Here is a 19,496-nt window from a genome sequence, read left to right as displayed (position 1 = left end):
GGCTTAGACTTCAAAAACACAAATTTTAATAAGCTTGGGTCACTAGTAGAGAAAGCCCTGAGAGACCAAGGACCACAGGTAAAGGGAGCATGAGAAGAATGGTCGTTCCTTAAGGATATAATCCTTGAGGCTCAGAGAAAATCCATTCCCTTGTGCAGAAAAAGTAACAGAAGGGTCAAGAAACCCTCTTGGCTAAGCGGGGAAGTTGCAGTTGAAGTCAGAAAAAGAAAGAGGCATACAAACAATGGAAGCTTGGGACAGCCTCTAAGGAAGACTACTTGACAAGGGCCCACATTTGTAGAAACCAGATCAGGCAAGCTAAAGCAGAAACCAAACTAAAACTAGCTACAAGAATCAAGGACAACAAGAAGTCCTTCTTTAGCTACATAGGGAGTAAAAGGAAAACTAATGGGAGTGTGGGGCCATTGCTCAATGCCTCAGGATACCTGGTCACTACTACTAAGGAAAAAACAGAACTCCTAAATGAGCACTTTGCCTCGGTCTTTCACAAGACCAAGGGGAACAATATGCCAGGTAGGGCACAGAATGAGCAGGATGGGGTTGACACTGCTCGCACCACTGCCACAGAACTGGTGTACAATCAATTTAAAAATTAGATGCATATATATCAGCAGGACCAGATGAACTCCACCCAAGAGTGCTGCAAGTATTGGCCAAAGTAATTGCACAGCCCCTCGCAAAGCTCTTTCAAAAATCATTGGCCTCTGGAGAAATCCCAGAGGACTGGAAAAGGGCCAGTGTTGTGCCCATCTTCAAGAAGGGGAAGCCTGATGACCCAGGAAACTACAGGCCAATTAGCTTAACTTCAATTCCAGGAAAAATCCTAGAAACATTCATCAAAGAGGCTATATGTGACAAACTTGCAGAAGACACGATACTGAATGACAGCCAGCATGGCTTCATTGCGGACAGGTCTTATCTGACCAACCTCATTTCTTTCTATGATCAGGTGACTCATCACCTGGATGAGAGAAAAGCAGTTGACATCATATACCTTGACTTCCAGAAGGCCTTTGACCTGGTATCCCATAAGGTACTGATCAGAAAACTGGAAGATATTGGGCTCAACTGTGGGACCGCCAAGTGGGTGTGAGTGAAACTGGTTGAGGGGTGGGATGCATACAGTCCAAATGAATGGATCGGTGCCCTCCTGGCAAGATATGGACAGCGCCATACCCCAGGGGTCAGTACTTGGCCCAGCGCTGTTCAATATCTTCATCAATGACCTGGAAGAGGGGGTGACAAGCCCATTGGCCAAGTTCGTGGACTACACCAAGATACGGGGTTGTGTGAACACACCCACGGATAGGCTGCAGATGCAAGCAGATCTAGACAGGCTGGCATCTTGGATGGAAGGGAACCAGATGAAGTTTAATGCAGAGAAATACAAAGTGCTGCATCTGGGAAGGAAGAGCCCCCAGTGCACCTACAGGCTGGGCATCGCTAACCTGATCAGCACTACAAATGAAAGGGATCTGGGGATAACAATAGACCCCAGCATAAATATGAGCTGGCAATGTGATGCAGTAGCCACTAGGCCCAATAATGCTCTGGCATGCATAAATCAATGCATCTCCAGTAAAACCAAAGAAGTGATTCTCCCACTTTATTCAACATTGGTGCGGCCACAGCTGGAATACTGCATCCAGTTCTGGGTGCCACACTTCAACAAGGATGTGCTAACGCTCAAGAGGGTCCAGAGAAGGGCCACATGTATGATCAGAGACTTGCGTGGCAAGCCATACGAGGAGAGGTTGAGGGATCTCGTACTCTTCAGCCTAAAGAAGAGAAGGCTGAGAGGGGACCTGATTGCGGCTTGCCATTATATCAGAATCGTACATCGGGGCTCGGTGAACAAATGTTCATCAGGGCACTCTGGGGGAACACTAGTGACAACGGCCACAAACTCCTGGAAGATAGTTTCAGGCTGAACGTTAGGAAAAAATTCTTCACAACTAGGGTGTCCAGACTATAGAACAGACTCCCCTCAGAGGTGGTGCAATCATCTACCCTAGAGGTCTTCAAGAGAAGACTGGACAGTCACCTGGCTGGGGTCATTTGACCCCAGATGTCTTTCCTGCTCATGCAGGGGGCTGGACCCAATGATCCTTCGGGGTTCCTTCCAGCCCTATGATTCTATGACTGGGAAGTTGGGTTGGAGCTAAAAGGATGAAGTTCAGCGTGGACAAAGTAAGGTGCTGCACTTCAGGAGGAATCATCAAAAACAAAAATACAAAATCGATCTGGTATCCCATGATTGCATTTTGGCAAAACTGGCCAACTGCGGCCTTGAGTCCACCATGATCCTCTGGCTGGGGAATTGGCTCCATGGTCAGACCCAGAGGGTGGTGGTTGACGGAAGTCAATCGTCATGGTGCCCTGTGACCAGTGGGGTCTCTCAAGGCTCTGTCCTTGGACCTATTTTGTTCAACCTCTTCATTAATGATGTGGACATTAGAGTCAGAAGCGGACTGGCCAAGTTCACTGATGATACCAAACTTTGGGGTAAAGCATTCACACCTGAGCACAGGGGTGTAATCCAGGCTGACCTTGATAGGTTCAGTAAATGGGCAGACGAGAACCTGATGGTGTTTAACACCGAAAAATGCAAGGTTCTCCACCTTGGGAAGAAAAACCTGCAGGATGTCTATAGGCTTGGCAGTGTTACGCTGGCTAGCACTACGGACGAGAGGGACTTCGTGGTCAGGATTGACCACAAGATGAACATGAGCCTCCGGTGTGATGCTGCAGCCAGTAAAACGAGCAAAAAGCTGGCTTGCATCCATAGATGCTTCTCCAGCAAATCCCAGGATGTCATTTTCCCCTTGTACTTGGCCTTGGTGAGGCCACAGCTGGAGTACTATGTCTGGTTTTGGGCTCCACAATTTAAAAAGGATGTGGAGAAGCTTGAGAGAGTCTAGAGGAGAGCAATGCACATGATCAGAGGTCAGGAAAACAGACCTCATGACAAGAGGCTGTGAACCATGGAACTTTTCAGCCTTGAAAAGCGCAGGCTCAGGGACGACCTGATGGCCACCTATAAGTTTATAAGGGGTGTTCACCAGGACCGGGGGGGAACATTTGAGGCATTACAAGGTCAAACGGTTATAACCTCCTGCAAGACCATTTCAGGCTGGACTTAAGGAAGAACTTCTTTGCTGTCTGAGCCCCCAAGGTCTAGAATGGCCTGCCACTGGAGGTGGCTCAAGCACCTACTTTGAATGCCTTCAAGAGAAACCTGGATGTTTTTCTTGCTGGGATCCTATGACCCCAGCTGACTTCCTGCCCCTGGGGCACGGGGCTGGACTCAATGATCTTCTGAGGTCCCTTCCAGCCCTAATGTCTATGAAATCTATGAAATCTATGAAAATGGGGACACCTGGCTAGATGGGAGCTCTGTGGAAAAGGGTTGGGAATCTTGGTAGACCACAGACTCAATAACAGTCTGCAGTGTGATGCAGCCGCACAAAAGGCAAATGACATTTTCTACTGCCTCAATAGAAGAATTAGGTGCAAGACATGGGATGTGCTAGTGAGGTAATAACTAGCTCAGGCCCCCTGAGGAGCCAGGTCCCCAACTGATGGGGAGCTTTTGCCAACCCTATGAAAACCCACAATGTGATGACAGGGGGAAAAGAGAAGGAAGATGGTAGAGGGGAAGGATGTGGAGAAGCTTGAGAGAGTCCAGAGGAGAGCCACGCGCATGATCAGAGGTCAGGAAAACAGAACTTACGATGACAGGCTGAGAGCCATGGGACTCTTTAGCCTGGAAAAGCACAGGCTCAGGGGTGATCTGATGGCCACCTATAAGTTTATCAGGGGTGACCACCAGGATATGGGGGAACGTCTGTTCACCAGAGCGCCCCAAGGGATGACGAGGTCGAACGGTCACAAACTCCTGCAAGACCGTTTCAGGCTGGACATAAGGAAGAATTTCTTTCCTGTCTGAGCCCCCAAGGTCTGGAACAGTCTGCCAGCGGAGGTGGTTCAAGCACCTACATTGAACACCTTCAAGAGTAAATTGGATGCTTATCTTGCTGGGATCCTATGACCCCAGCTGACTTCCTGCCCTTTGGGCAGGGGGCTGGACTCGATGATCTCCCGAGGTCCCTTCCAGCCCTAATGTCTATGAAATCTGTGAAATAAGTCCCACTTTGAATACCAGACTAAAACATAGCGATGCTCACTGGCACAGCTCTACAAATGGAAAAGGGGGGCGGTACATAAGAAAGAACCCAAAGCTGCTGGAAACAAGGAGGTTAGGAACCCCCAATGCTTCATGTTTGGGTGGAAATGAAGAAAAGATGATGAAAAGAAAAGCAATGAAAAGTGAAAGAACATTGGTGAGCACAGGCCTGGTTGTGGCTGTGATGGCCTGCTGACAAGATGGCGCTTGGACTTAGCCAAGTAGTGGAGAGGAGGCAAGGAGCAGAGGCAATTGCACTGCCCTTCACCCCCCTGGGGTGCTGAGAGGGGAGAAGGGAATGGCCTGTACAGGCAGAGGTAAGGTAAAAAGGTCTCCCCTCACCTGGGCGTGCATGTGTGTGGGCATCTCACTGAAGGAGAATCTTCTCCTTTCTCCCCACAGGTTTGGCTCGTGGTTGCTTTCAGCTGTGACATTCACCAGTTCATTTAGACTTGATGTTACTGTTTTAACAGAATAACCATGTTCTGGTCACTTGGCCCTAGTCGAACTCTGATGTTGAGCTCAGAGATCAATTCCTCTCTATCTGCCTGGCTGAGGCCTATTGCAGAGTGCCCTGTGGTGGTGGCAATGCTTCCTGAATAAGGAAATTGTCATCTCAAGCATCTAGAACTTTCAAAGAGGAATTACTAGTGGCAGCACGAGGCCTCTAACATGTGTCACTCAGACTGCAGCTCCCATTGATAGAACAGGTTTGTTTAATTTGCAGGCAGACGCTCATGGCATCAGACATCCTTTCATTCCATGTGACACTGCACATGCAGGATCCCTTGGGAGGCTGGTCTCAGGGGGAATGGAGTCCAGGAGAGCTGGCTGTACTTACTACACCAGGTAGCACAGTTTGGGGAGTAGGTGAGCAGCCCTCAGTGGTGAAGAACAGGTTAGGGACTATTTAGAAAAGCTGGACAAATACAAGTCCCTGGGACCAGATGGGATGCACCCAAGCATGCTGAGGGTGTTGGCTGATGTGACTGCAGAGCTGCTGGCCATCATCTCTGAAAACTCCTGGCGATCAGGAGAGGTCCCAGATGATTGGAAAAGGGCAGATATAGTGCCCATATTTAAGAAGGGGAAGAATGAAGATCCAGGGAACTACAGACCAGTCATCCTCACCCCAATCCCTAGAAAAATCATGGAGTAGATCCTAAAGTAATGTATTTCTAAGCACTTGAAGAAGAAGAAGGTGAACAGTCACCAACAGTCATCATGCCTGAATAACAGGATTGCCTTCTGTGATGAGATGACTGGCTCTGTAGACGCTCTGTTTCTAACACCAGTTGATGTTATATACCTTGATTTTAGCAAGGCTTTTGTTATGGTCTCCCACAACATTCTCACAGGCAAGCTAAAGAAGTATGGGCTGAATGAATGGACTGCAGGGGGGATAGAAAACCAGCTGAAGCATCAGGCACAGAGGGTGGTAATCAATGGCACCATGTCTAGTTGGCAAGCAGTATCAAGTGAAGTGCCTCAGGGGTTGGTCCTGGGGCCGGTTTTGTTCAACGCCTTCATCAATGACTTGGAAGATGGGATGGAGTGCACCCTCAGCAAGTCTGTAGATGATACAACCTGGGGGAAGTAGTAGATACTCTGGAGGGTAGGACTACGATTCAGAGTGATCTTGACAAATTGAAGGATTGGGCCACAAAGAAGCTCATGAAGTTCAACAAGAACAAATGCAAAGTCCTGCACTTAGGACAGAACAAGCCCATGCACTGGTACAGGCTGGGGGATGACTGGCTGGCCAGCAGCTCTGCAGAAAAGGACCTGGGTGTTACAGTGGACAATTAGCTGAATATGACTCAGCAGTGTTTGTTGCCAAGAAGGCTAACAGCATACTTGGCTGCACTGGTAGGTGAGAGGCTGAGGGAACTGGGCTTCTTTAGTCTGGAGAAGAGATCAATGAGTGGGGATTTAATAACAGCCTTCTACGACCTGAAGGGGATTCGAAACAGGATGGAACTGCACTGCTGTCAGTGGTGGCTGATGACAGAACAAGGAGCAATGGTCTCAAGTTGCACCAAAGGAAGTTTAGGTTAGATATGAGGAAAAATTATCTCATGAAGAGGGTGGTGAATCACTGGGACAGGTTACCCAGAAAAGTTATGGAATCTCCATCCTTGGATGTTTTTAAGACCTGGTTAGACAAAGCATTGGCTGGGATGTTCTAGTTGGGGATGGTCCTGCTTTCAGCAAGAGATTGGACTAGATGTGACCTCCTGAGATCCCTTACAGCCCTCATTTTCTATGATTCTGTGATACCAGTAGCAACCAATTTTCTTTATGTCCGAGACCACTGATTCAATGCATCATGTTCAGCAGCTTCCGAGTTGTTCATTACTCGGAAACAAGCAGCGCCATTTCTGACGGTGCCTTTCCCCTGCCTTATGATGCTCTTGAGCCTTTCTGAATTGTTTAGTTATGTTTTTCTGTTCCTTTTTACCAAAATGGAGACTCATCTTTTTGCCACAGAAAGGAGCACCCAGCTCCCCGCCCCCAGTTTTGCAAAGCCCCTCACCTTTGGCGGGATGTCATGAGCCTCCCAGCTGGGCTGGCAGGCAGTATGGACCTAAGAGAGGCCTTGCTTATTGCTGGATTCTTCACGGTAAGGGAGTGGTGATGGAGTCTGCTTTTTATAGGAACAGGCACAACAAATGATGCCAATACGTTGACATGACCACAGCCCATTTTCTGCACAGTACAACATGGGATGCAGCAGCTACTTGCATCTGAAAAGGAGTATGGTCAGCAAACACAGTTCCTGTAACCGCTCCTGTACCACAAGACGGCTTTCAAATACGCTGGGAAGGGTTTAACTTAAACCCCTCTGCTAATGTCCATCACTGCGTGAGTACAACCGGCACAGCCTGAGCTCTCACCCATCTGCATTTGCCTAGGCCCCACTTCCAGCTTGTCCTGCCTCAGTTTCACTTGCAGGCATTGCAGGTAAGCAAAGAACGAATGGCAGCAATACAAAATTCATGCCCATAAGGCACTTTTTCCCTTCAGCACCAGCACCACCATCTCCACAGCTGATGAATGAGACCCGCAGTCTTATACCAATGATGTTCCCTTCCCCAACGCATCACAAAAACTGTAATGGTTTCCTGGCAAAATCCATCCCCCTGCGTGACAGGAATTCTACACATCTCAGGAACGGCAACAGGAAATCGCTCCCAGATGCATGCAGCCAGGCGCCTCCCGTGCTCTTGTGTGACCTGACACTGGTGTTCTATGTGAGCAGCTGCCACACCATGAGCCACACACTGACCTGGTAATCCAGCATGAGGAGGAGTGTGCACCGCACACTCACGTCGCCAGGCCGTTTCACCTGGAAGCCATCGGTCTCCTGGGTCGTGGGGGTTCTGTGCCACTGTGGAAAGAGAAGCCAAATGGGAGGAAAGTCAGCCTTGGTTTAATGCTGGCTAACATGGGAAACTGTCTGTGTGTGTTTGCGTGTGTGTGTACACACACGTTCAATGTATGTGCAGCATTCTATGTACAACCCATCTGCGATCAGAGTAACCCTCTGAAATCAAACCTTCCAAAATCAAGACTTGGGAAGAAGTAGGGCAGAATACCCAGCCTGTGTCTCTCCTTAGTGCTTAAGCCAGTGATTTGATTCTCAACCACAAGGTCCCTTTACAGCTATTGTGGTGCCTGGCCCCTGTGCACGGAGGTAAGTGCTCTCTTCCCTCTGCCTGATGCCATCCACCCACCCCAGCAAACCATGGACAAGCAGCGTACACAGCTTTTCCTCTGGGGACTGCTGCTGCTGCCCTCTCCCACCCCCAGGCAGCCCACACACTAAGCAGATGTGAAGCTGCAGAGCTGTAGTTTTCAGTTCAGCTCATCCTCCCAGGGCTGGTGGGATGGGCAATAGGGGCTGATGGCTTCAGCTACCAGCATGCAAGACTGTGGAAGAGCTGCCTCAGAGGTGGGGACCACCCCTGCTTCCCCCCCCGCTTCATCCTCTCACAGGTGTAGACCGAGACACAGGGTGGAAATAGTGAGGCATGGCAGGATGAGGCCCTGCTCCAACTGGCACCAGCTAGATCAGTGGTTTTCAAACTTTTTAGCCTAAAGACCTCTGCCACAGCCTTTCTGAATGCCAATCCTAGATGAGCGGTTCTCAACCAGGGTTCAACTCAATTCAGAAAAGTTAAGGGGAGTCCTTGAGATTAAAAAGGCTGAGAACCGCTGGCTTAAGCTGTAAGATGGTCCCTCTATGTTCTAAGACACTGTTGTCTGTCAGAAAGCGCAAGCTGGACCTCATGTCACAGCCTCTCTCCACAACATTACATTCATCACTGCACATAATGTGTTCATTAGTAGAATCTATGTACTCCTCGCACGAAACTAACTTTTAAAAAAGAACCATAGCCTGGCAACAAATCACTACACAGCTTCTCCCCACACATCTTCCTGGAAGGACCTTGCAGTGTGCTGTATGTGAAGGCAGTCCATTGCACGGACAATATAGTCCTCTCAAAACAAATGCTTATTTACAGCTTTCTAAGGTGCTTATCGTCACTAGTCAGCAGATCATGTAAGTACAACGATCCAGAGAACTATGGCACCGATAAAACACGCGCATCAACCGACTCCTGAGATAACAAAATCAGCCCTGAAACCACTTGAGTTCTCTGCACCCATGTGGCTTAGGTACTGCTCGCACTGCAATGTCGATGATAAAGCACCACGGCCACAGACCGCCAAGCATGGCACGTCACCTGCATGCCCCTAGTAACAGGCACACGCCATCACCCCTTGCTCTTCACACTCAGCTGTGCAACCTCTGTGAAGGCCCTTGCGAGGCCACAAACTGCCCAGCAGAAAGGGAGAAGGGAAGGAGCCGTGGGAGAAGGAACAGGGACAGGCCCAGGATTGTGGAGTAGCAGCAGGCTGGGTTTGTTGGCCAGGACATGTGAGCCTCCTACCTCCACCAGGTGATTGTCGGGTCCATACAGGTCTTTGTCCAGCTCAATGACCAAGCTCTTGAAGAAGGAGGAAAACTTCCGCTTCTGCTTGCTGAGCTATAGAAGCATGAAAGGGAGGAGTCAGAGCAGCCATCCCAGCCTGAAACTCCTGCTTACCTCCCACGGCTGACTCCCTAGGAACATGACTTGCCAGTCAAGGCCAGACCCATGGGCCATCAAGACCACTGTCCTGTTTGGCCATGGTCAGAACCAAGGAAAAGTGGAGAATCCCTGACAGGAGAGAATCCCTGAGCTCTGCAGCACTGTCTGAGTGGCTAGCTTGCACCCTAGTGCTCTTCCTCCTTCCTCTATTTCTAGATGTGCCACTTCGGAGTCCTGGGCCTCAACTGCCTTGTGGCAGGGAGTTCCCCAGGTTAACTGTGTGGGAAGGGAAGAGTGTCCTTGCATCAGATCTGGAAGCTGCCATGGGCTGGTACCATTCACTGCTGCATCCTGCTGCTTGCTGCTCTCGCCACTGCTCCAGAACCAGAAGAGCCCACTGTGATCTCAGCTCCTCCTCCCACCCAGGCCACAGAGCAGCCCCAAGCCAATCTCAGTTTATGTTCAAGCCACTCCCCATTTAAGAATTGCCAGTGATGAAGTAACCACTGCAGCCCATGTTCCTTTGGGTCACAGATAATGCATTCCTCCTGTCATTGAAGAAAGGGCCTTAGTTTCAGCTTAAATTTGCTGATGTTCCACCTTCAGCCACACTTGTCCCACACTGGCTCAGCAGCGATGAGCTCCCTCTGGCCACTCTGCTCCCCACACAGGTCCTGGCAGACTGTGAGAACATCCTCCTGACCATCATATGTGCAACACTGCTTATCTGCTCCACACTTATGCTCCCCCCTCACATGCTACCCCTTGTTTCCTTCTGTCCCATGCCCCTGTCCCCTTCCCTTCCTGCCCTGGCCCCCAGGGTGATACTGACACTGCTGGGCACGATGCTTCCCCAGTAGTAATGGCCCAAACATGGCTGCATGGAGAGGCCCTGCCTTCCCCTGGCATCCTGGAGACCAGGCCCTCACCCTACAGGCCACGTAAGTAACGTCCAGCCCCTTCCCAGCCCCAGAGAAGAGAAGCAAGAAGTGCCCACAAATCCTACATCATCCAGGAGCTTCCCCTCCACCCGCAGCTCCCAGGATGCAATGCTGCCATCAGAGTCATCAGCGTCGGACTTCGCAGGGTTAAAGGTGTTGGAGATGTAGAGCCTCAGTTTCCGCTTTTGCTGCAAGACAACACACAGATAAGGGTATCACAGGGAGGCCATGGGGAGGGTGTTTTGGGGTACGCTATCACTGTAGGCCTTGCAGGCTTGGTAGTGTTGTGTCAACTCATGTCAAGGGCTTGGGCACGTAACAAAGCTACTGAAAAGCTGAGTCTGTGCACTGTACTCAGGAGCCAGGAGGCAACGGGAAATTACCAGAAGCCTACTGCAACCCACAGGGGAGACTGGAGCTTGATGCTGACCCAGGCCCAGGGGCCAGACACTTGTGGTCCTTAGAAGCTCTCTCATGAGAAAAGCAAATAATGCTGTTACTCTACAACATTTGCAGGCTGGTCCTTGATAGCAGCCAGGGTGCACAACTCTTGCCACCTGGATGTTTTTTATGGATTGCATTCCCATTCCCATACTCTAGTGATTCTCAACCAGGGTGTTACAGCATCCTGGGGTGCTTTGGGATCCTTTCAGAGGTGCCATAAAGTGCCCCACAATGTTATCACTGTAAACTGTGCAAATGTGATTTACAAAATAAACTCAAAAGTTTTAAATAGGAAGTCATAGTGCTAAAGCCCTCTGACCTATTGTGGGCTTTCTGAGTTGCTTACGACAGAAGAATTGTTCTATTAGTTTCATAGATGCTAGGGTCGGAAGGGACGTATTAGATCATCGAGTCCGACTCCCTGTCCTGGTCAGGAATGAGTGCTGGGGTCAGATGACTCCAGCCAGGTGTCTGTCCAATCTCCTTTGAAATACCTCCAAGGAAGGGGACAGCACCACCTCCCTTGGAAGCTTAGATTTTGGCAACCCTCACTGTAAAGAATTTTTTCCTGATGTCCAATCTGAATTTAGTCTCTTCCAGTTCGTGGCCATTATTTCTAGTTACCCTAACAGGCATCCTGGTAAATATTGTATCCCCTATTTCTTGCTGCCCCCACCCATGAGTTTGTAGGTGGCCACGAGATCACTTCTCAGCCTCCTCTTGCAGAGGCTGAAGAGGTTCAGGTCTCCCAATCAGTCCACATAGGGTTTTTTCTGTAGACCTTTAACTAGATGACTCGCCTTCCTCTGAATCCTCTCCAGGCCATCCACACTTCTCTTGAAGTGCGGCGCCCAAAACTGGACACAGTACTCTAGCTGTGGCCTGACCAATGCCGCATAGAGGGGAAGTATCACCTCCCTAGACCTGTTTGTGATGCACCTGCTGATGCAAGAAAGGGTGCGGTTAGCTTTAGTTACTACCTCATCACACGGGTGACTCACGTTCATTTTGGAGTCGACTACAACTCCGAGATCCCTTTCCGCAGTTTTGCTACTTAGACTGGTCCCTCCCAGGCTGTAGGAGTGTTGATGATTCTTCCGCCCCAGTTGTAACACATGACACTTGTCCTTGTTAAACTGCATCCTATTCTGTTCAGCCCATTTCCCTAGCCTGTCCAAATAAGCCTGGATATGTTCTCTGCCGTCTAGTTTGTGTACCTCCCCCCATAATTTGGTGTCATCAGCAAACATGGACAGTGTGCTATCTACTCCCTCCTCCAAGTCACTAATGGAGATATTGAATGGTACTGGTCCCAGGACAGAGCCCTGGGGGACTCTGCTGCCCATATTTCTTCAGGTGGAAACTGACCCATCCACCACCACTCTGCCTGTGTCCCATGAACCAATTTTCTACCTACCAGACTGCGTAATAATCTACACTGCAACTGTTTAGTCTATTTATAAGAACTGGGTGTGACACTGTGTCAAAGGTCTTTTTAAAATCTAAGAGACTAACATCTACCTCTACTGCTTCGTCCAAGCATTTTGTGACCCAGTCGTAAAATGAAACCAGGTTAGTCGAGCAGGATCTAACAACAGGTTCATGCTGTGAACCCATGCTGATTGCCCCTTAGCATCATTTTACCTTCTGGTCCCCCACAAATGTGATCCTTAACAATTTTCTCAAAGGTCTTGCCAAGGATAGAGGTAAGACTAACCAGCTTATAATTACCCGGTTCCTCCTTCCTCCCCTTCTTGAAAATAGGGACCACATTGGCCCTTTTTCAATCCTCTGGGACCTGTCCTGAGCACTATGAGTGCTCAAACAATTGCACCAGCGGCTCCGCTATGACTCCAGCTAATTCCCTAAGTACCCTAGGATGAAGATCCGCAGGGCCTGTTGACTTAAATACATTCAACCCCTCCAGGTGCCCCTTTACTAGGTCAGCTTGAACAGTTGGTGGGTTGGCATCTATACTGGCCTTACCTAAGGAGGTGATACTTCCCCTCTATCGGGCGATGGTCAGGCTGCAGTTGGAGTACTGTGTGCAGTTGTGGGCATCACACTTCAAGAGGGATGTGGATAACCTGGAGAGGGTCCAGAGAAGGGCCACTCATATGGTTGAGGGCTTGCACGCCAAGCCCTATGAGGAGAGACTAGGGCATCTGGACCTCTTCAGCCTCCTCAAGAGAAAGTTGAGAGGTGACCTTATGGCTGCCTATGAATTCATCATGGGGGCGCAGAAGGGAAGTCATGAGGCTCTACTCACCAAGGCGCCCCTGGGGGTCACAAGAAATAATGGCCATAAGCTAGCAGAGAGCAGATTTAGACTGGATATTAGGAGGAACTGCTTCACAGTTAGAGTGGCCAAGGTCTGGAATGGGCTCCCAGTGGAGGTGGTGCTCTCCCCTAGCCTAGGGGTCTTCAAGAGGAGGTTGGATGGACATCTGGCTGGGGTCATCTGAACCCAGCACTTTCCTGTGTATGCAGGGGGTCGGACTCAATGATCTATTGGGGTCCCTTCCGACACTAACGTCTATGAATCTAGGGTCCCAATGGGATGGGTATTTGTATTCGTGTCCAGGAACATGGATACAAAGAAACCATTTAGAAGCTCCACTTGGGCCATCCTATCTGTTACCAGTTGCCCTAGTTCATCCTGAAGGGGCCCTAAGTTACTCTGCACCTGCTTTTTCTTCCTATGTACTTAAAGAATGACTTTTTGTTATCCTTAACTTTTGCTGCCAGACTAAGCTCCACTTTGCTGCCAGACTAAGCTCCACTTTGGCTCTCTTCACTGTTTCCCTGCAAGCTCAAACCAAGCAGGTATACTCCTCCTTGGTGGTAGCCCCCTGCTTCCACTATTATTTTTCTATAGTTAAAAATCAAGTGAACACTTAAGAGCTAGCATTTTCCAAGGGGTGCCTTGAGTCTACTGAGAGGTACCTTGAGTCTAACAAGGTTGAGAACCAGTGCCATGCTACCTACTGATATAAAGATGGGTTAGCTTGATTAATTGAGTGGGTCATAAGAATAAGTACAAGTAGTTCAGAAGTTTATAAGTTCATAAGTTCAAGTATTTTAATATCTGTCTAACAAATTTTTAGTGAGCAGTTTGACCTATGCATGAATAACTAATGCTAAATATAATTTTAGGAAACATAAGTACTAATATAGAAAGAAAACTATTCCGGAGTCGGCTTGACCCAACTGGAAAGAGGAAGACGCCGAGGATGTAGGGGGGCAGTCAGGAGGGCCAAGGCAGAGTTGGAGATAGGACTAGCTTCCCGGATTAAGGACAATAAGAAGTCCTTCTTCAAATACATAGGGGGTAAAAAGAGGGTCCCGGGTAATGTGGGGCCCCTGCAGGACACGATGGGCAACTTAGTCATCACGCCAGATGACAAAGCTAACATATTTAACGATTTCTTTGCCTCTGTCTTCCTAAGTAGGGACCAGTTCAGCCACCTCCCTGCTGGGCCCCCTTCGGGCCCCGAGAGAGACACGCCTGGGCCAAGGGTTAGCGAGGAGTTAGTTAGGGTACTTCTGGAGAGGCTGGACGTGTTCAAGTCCGCTGGTCCGGACGATCTTCACCCTAGGGTTCTACAGGAACTGGCTGAGGTCATTGCGGGACCCCTGGCACGGCTCTATGAGCACTCGTGGTGCTCTGGCGAGGTGCCGGAGGACTGGAAGAGGGCCAATGTGGTCCCTATCTTCAAAAAGGGAAAAAAAGAGGACCCGGGAAATTACAGGCCAGTTAGTCTGACCTCAATCCCGGGTAAGCTCTTTGAAAAAATTATCCTGGCACACATCCAGGAGGGCCTTGCGGGGGAATGCATGCTCAGGGGCAACCAACATGGGTTTATCAGTGGCAGGTCTTGTCAGACCAACCTGGTGGCCTTTTACGATCAGGTCACCAAATCATTAGACGCAGGGGTTGCTGTGGATGTAGTCTTTTTGGACTTCCGGAAGGCTTTCGACACTGTCTCTCACCCTGTCCTCATCAAAAAGCTGGGAGACTGTGGTGTCGATGCCCACACGGTCAAATGGGTCGCCAACTGGTTGGAGGGCCGCACCCAGAGGGTGGTAGTGGATGGGTTCTTCTCGACCTGGAAGGATGTGGGCAGTGGGGTTCCGCAGGGCTCGGTCCTCGGGCCTGCACTGTTCAACATCTTCATCAGTGACTTGGATGAGGGGGTAGAAAGCACCCTGTTCAAGTTTGCTGATGATACTAAGATGTGGGGGGATGTGGGTGCACTAGAAGGGTGCAATAGGCTACAAGCTGACCTTGACAGGTTGCAACGGTGGGCGGATGAGAATAGGATGGGGTTTAACACTGATAAGTGCAAGGTGTTGCACATGGGGAGGAAGAACCGGCACCACACTTACAGGTTGGGGAACTCCCCTCTTGCCAGCACGGAGACGGAAAAGGATCTTGGAGTCGTCATTGACTCCACGATGAACATGGGCCGGCAGTGTGGGGAGGCAGTCAAGAAGGCCAACCGTACCCTGTCATGCATCCACAGATGCATCTCGAGCAGGTCCAGGGAGGTGATCCTCCCCCTCTATGCGGCACTGGTCAGGCCGCAGCTGGAGTACTGCGTCCAGTTCTGGGCGCCACACTTCAAGAGGGACGTGGACAATATGGAAAGAGTTCAGAGGAGGGCCACTCGTATGATCAGGGGTCAGCAGGGCAGGCCTTATGAGGATAGGCTACGGGACCTGAACCTGTTTAGCCTCCACAAGAGAAGGCTAAGGGGGGACCTTGTGGCCTGCTACAAACTGGTCAGGGGGGATCAGCAGGTATTGGGGGAGTCCCTGTTCCCCCGTGCGCTGCCAGGAGTGACCAGGAATAACGGTCACAAACTGGCGGAGGGTAAGTTTAGATTAGATATTAGGAGGCGCTACTTCACAGTCAGGGTGGCTAGGGCCTGGAACCAGCTTCCAGGGGAAGTGGTGCAGGCTCCTAGCCTGGGGATTTTTAAAAGGAAGTTAGATGAGCACCTTGCCGGGGTCATCTGACCCCGGTGCTCTTTCCTGCTAAGGCAGGGGGTCGGACTAGATGATCTACCTAGGTCCCTTCCGACTCTAGCTACTATGAAACTATGAAACTATGAGGTCGGCTTGACCCAACTGGAAAAAGGAAAATGCCCTTGTGATGATTCTCATCGCAAGAGATAATTATAACTAACAGAAAAAATTATGTTATGACTAATCTCATTGCGTGCGCAACTAAGCATATGTAAAAGGAACCATATAAATATGGAAGTTAAAAATTCCTCTGGGTAGCTCTCGGTCCTTAAGACGGGAGTCTACCCTTCTGCAGAAGCAATAAATTTTCTACTGGCACTCTTGTGTCTCTTCACTCATATTATCACGGCTAGTGCCCACGACGCAAGACCAAGCTATCCTTTCCTGTTTGGGCAGCTAACTCGGGTTTTGCTGACACTACTTCTGGAACAGAAACCCCGACCCCTTTCCACACCTTGTTCTCCAACATGGCCTACTGCCCTTTCCACCAGGCCCCTGCAGTTCTTTTCCACCCTGGCTGCAAAAGGAGAGGACTCTACAACAGAATAGAAACCTGCAGTTGTCTAGGCTTTCCTTGCTATCTGATCAAAGTTTCTTTCCTGCAAAGTGTCATGGTTGCTAATATGCAGCAGCATCCCCATGTTGCAAGAAGACACGCATAGGCATCTTCCTTCAATAGCAAGTCCAACAGCAATGGGCGAGTAGTGATAGGGGCAGGTGCTAATGTTTACTCGAAGCCCTTAGTTGTAGACCTACATGGAGACAATGACTGTATGACGCTTGTTTTGTACTTGGAACCGAGACAGGCATGCAATTCAGCAGCTGCAGCCATGACTGGGCAGGGCTATTTAAGATCTACTCTGCTCACCCTGTATGGGGAACAAGCTAGAAAAGGTGCCTCAAACACAGTCTGTCTCATTTCAGGTTCTGCAGCTTCTCCTTGTAGGGCCTGCCCTGCTGCCCTCTGATCATGTGGGTGGCCCTCCTCTGGACCCCCCTCCATGTTGTCCACATCCCTCCTTAAGTGCGGTGCCCAGAACTGAACACAGTACTCCAGCTGCAGCCTGACCAGCGCTGCACAGAGGGGGAGGATCACCTCCTTGGATCTGCTTGAGATACATCTGTGGATGCATGACAAGGTGCGGTTGGCCTTCCTGCAATGACCTCAGCTAATGCCCTCAGTACTCTAGGGTGGAGATTGTTCAGACCAGCTGATTCGAATACATCCAGTTCCTCCAGAAGTTCCCTAACTAGTTCCTCACTAACCCTTGGCCTAGGTGCACCTCCCTTGGGGTCTAAGGGGGGCCGGCTGTTCCGGTCCCTGCTCAGGAAAATGGAGGCAAAGAAATCATTAAATAGGTTAGCTTTGTCATCTGGTGTGACGACCAAATTTCCTAGCATGTCTTGCAGGGGCCCCATGTTTCCTGGAACCTTCTTTTTGCCCCCTTTGTATTTAAAAAAGGACTTCTTGTTGTCCTTGTCCCGGTCCCATCTCTGCCTTGGCTTTCTTGACTGCCCCCCCCCGGCATCCCTGAGCAACCACAGTATAGTCCTCCCTGGTGATGGCCCCTCCCTTCCATTGTGTGTGCGCCTCCCTTTTAGCTAGGAGACATTCCTGGATGCTTTTGGTGAGCCATGGGGGCTTGTGTGTCCTCCTGCTCCCTTTGATCCGTGTTGGGATTACTTCCCTTTGGGCTTGGAGGATCGTCTCCTTAAGAAGCAACCACTCTCCTTGGACACCCAGCTCCCCGCCCCTCAGGGACCTCAATGCCTCCCTGACTATTCTCCTTAGCTCATCCAAGTCCACCCTCCTGAAACCTAGGGCTGCTGCCTTGCTGTAGGCCTTTGCCACCTTGCGCTGGATGGTGAATTCCAGCAGGCGATGATCGCTGTTGCCCAGGTGGTCGAGCACCTGCAGCCTCCTCGCCAGGTCATCGCCTGTGGCCAGCACCAGGTCCAACAAGGCGTCTCCCCTGGTGGGGCTGTGTGACACTGGTCAGGCCGCAGCTGGAGTACTGTGTCCAGTTATGGGCACCGCACTTCAGGAGGGATGTGGACAACGTGAAGAGGGGCCAGAGGAGGGCCACTTGCATGATCGGGGGTAGCAAGGCAGGCCCTACGAGAAGAGACTATGGGACCTGAACCTGTTCAGCCTCCACAAGAGAAGGCTGAGGGGGGCTCTAGTGGCCTGTTACAAACTAGTCAGAGGGGACCAGCAGGCACTGGGGGAGTCCCTGTTCCTCCAAGCACTACCAGGAGTGACTAGAAATAATGGTCACAAGCTGGCAGAGAGTAAATTCAGATTAGACATCAGAAAGCGCTACTTCACGGTCAGGGCGGCTAGGATCTGGAACCAACTTCCAAGCAAAGTGGTGCTGGCTCCTACCCTGGGGGTCTTTAAGAGGAGGCTAGACGTACACCTTGCTGGGGTTGTTTGACCCCAGTACTCTTTCCTGCCATGGCAGGGGGTCGGACTCGATGATGAGGGATGACGAGGTCGAACGGTCACAAACTCCTGCAAGACCGTTTCAGGCTGGACATAAGGAAGAATTTCTTTACTGTCTGAGCCCCCAAGGTCTGGAGCAGTCTGCCAGCGGAGGTGGTTCAAGCACCTACATTGAACATCTTCAAGAGTAAATTGGATGCTTATCTTGCTGGGATCCTATGACCCCAGCTGACTTCCTGCCCTTTGGGCAGGGGGCTGGACTCGATGATCTCCCGAGGTCCCTTCCAGCCCTAATGTCTATGAAATCTATGAAATCTGCTCAGGTCCTTTCCAACCCTACTAACTATGAAACTATAAACCCATGCTGTGGGCTTGAGGCAGCAGGGAATAATGCTTGCCTGCCCAGCCAGTCATGGGGCTGGCTGGGTGAGAGAAATTCCAGCTTTTCCCAGTGCTCTAGACTCTGCTAAAAGTGATCCTCTCCAGCAGTGCCTCAGTGAGAAATGCACTGTCCATGATGATCTTGATACAACCAATCCTGGGCAGAGCGTCAAGAAAGGCATCCATGAGGTACGCAAAGAATCTCTAGGCTTCTCTGCAAAGAAACATCAGGACTGGTTTGATGAGAATTCTACAGAAATTCAAGCTCTTGCTGACAGAGAAAAAAGAGCCTTCAATGCTTGGCAGAAAGATGTCAGCTCCAAACAGAAGCAAAGAAGAGCACAGATGCTTCCTCAGCTTGAGGAAGGGTTTGTGCCCGAAAGCTTGCTAAGAAGAATTTTTCCAACTATTTGAGTTGGTCTAATAAAAGATAACGGATTTACTCAAAGAAACTTGTCAAACAGAAGCAAGACACTTATCACCACATTAAAACCAAGGCCCAAAGGAAAATTCAAGAGGAAACGGACAAGTGGTGGGAGGACAAAGCAAAAGAGATCCAAAAATTTGCTGTCAACCACAACATGAATAGTTTTTTGAACAAAACCAAACCAACAGAGCCGTTCATGAGCCAGGAAAACAAAGAAGCTGTCCCTCTGAAGTTCATGGCTTGAACAACTCTTCAAAGACAGCTCACCATCAACACATGGTGGAAGATGAATTTTCAAAAGTTCCTGACCCAAAATTCTAAAGTCAAAGACAAAACTGTTCAACCATTTCACAGTCCCATTAAGGACTACCTTGCAGGTCTGCCAACTTATCAAGAGCTCTTGAAAGCCATTAAGCCGATGACGAACAACAAAGTATGGGGTCTTGATTCAATATCAGCTGAAATTTATAACGAAGGTGGAGGAAAACTCTCCTGCTGATTATGTCACCGTTATGAAAAT

General features: G+C 49.8%; 1 protein-coding gene across 5 annotated transcripts in view; it reads right to left on the bottom strand.

Annotated features, from left to right (window-relative positions):
* The window catches only part of SMARCD3 (SWI/SNF related BAF chromatin remodeling complex subunit D3), a 160,270-nt gene that overhangs the window by 35,978 nt on the left and 104,796 nt on the right, over positions 1-19,496 (bottom strand). For all 5 annotated transcript variants that reach the window (XM_090048161.1, XM_090048157.1, XM_090048158.1 and 2 more), the window contains exons 5-7: positions 10,313-10,435; positions 9,166-9,261; positions 7,497-7,598 (exon numbers count right to left, since the gene is read on the bottom strand). In XM_090048161.1, coding sequence (XP_089904287.1) covers positions 7,497-7,598; positions 9,166-9,261; positions 10,313-10,435 — 321 coding nt within the window. The remainder of the gene's footprint in view (positions 1-7,496; positions 7,599-9,165; positions 9,262-10,312; positions 10,436-19,496) is intronic.

Source organism: Crocodylus siamensis, chromosome 5 (genome assembly GCF_052110815.1).
Source record: "Crocodylus siamensis isolate JL-2025a chromosome 5, ASM5211081v1, whole genome shotgun sequence".
NCBI classification, from domain to species: domain Eukaryota; kingdom Metazoa; phylum Chordata; order Crocodylia; family Crocodylidae; genus Crocodylus; species Crocodylus siamensis.
Note: the sequence above shows the minus strand (reverse complement) of the source record. Positions and strands in the feature narration are given on the sequence as shown.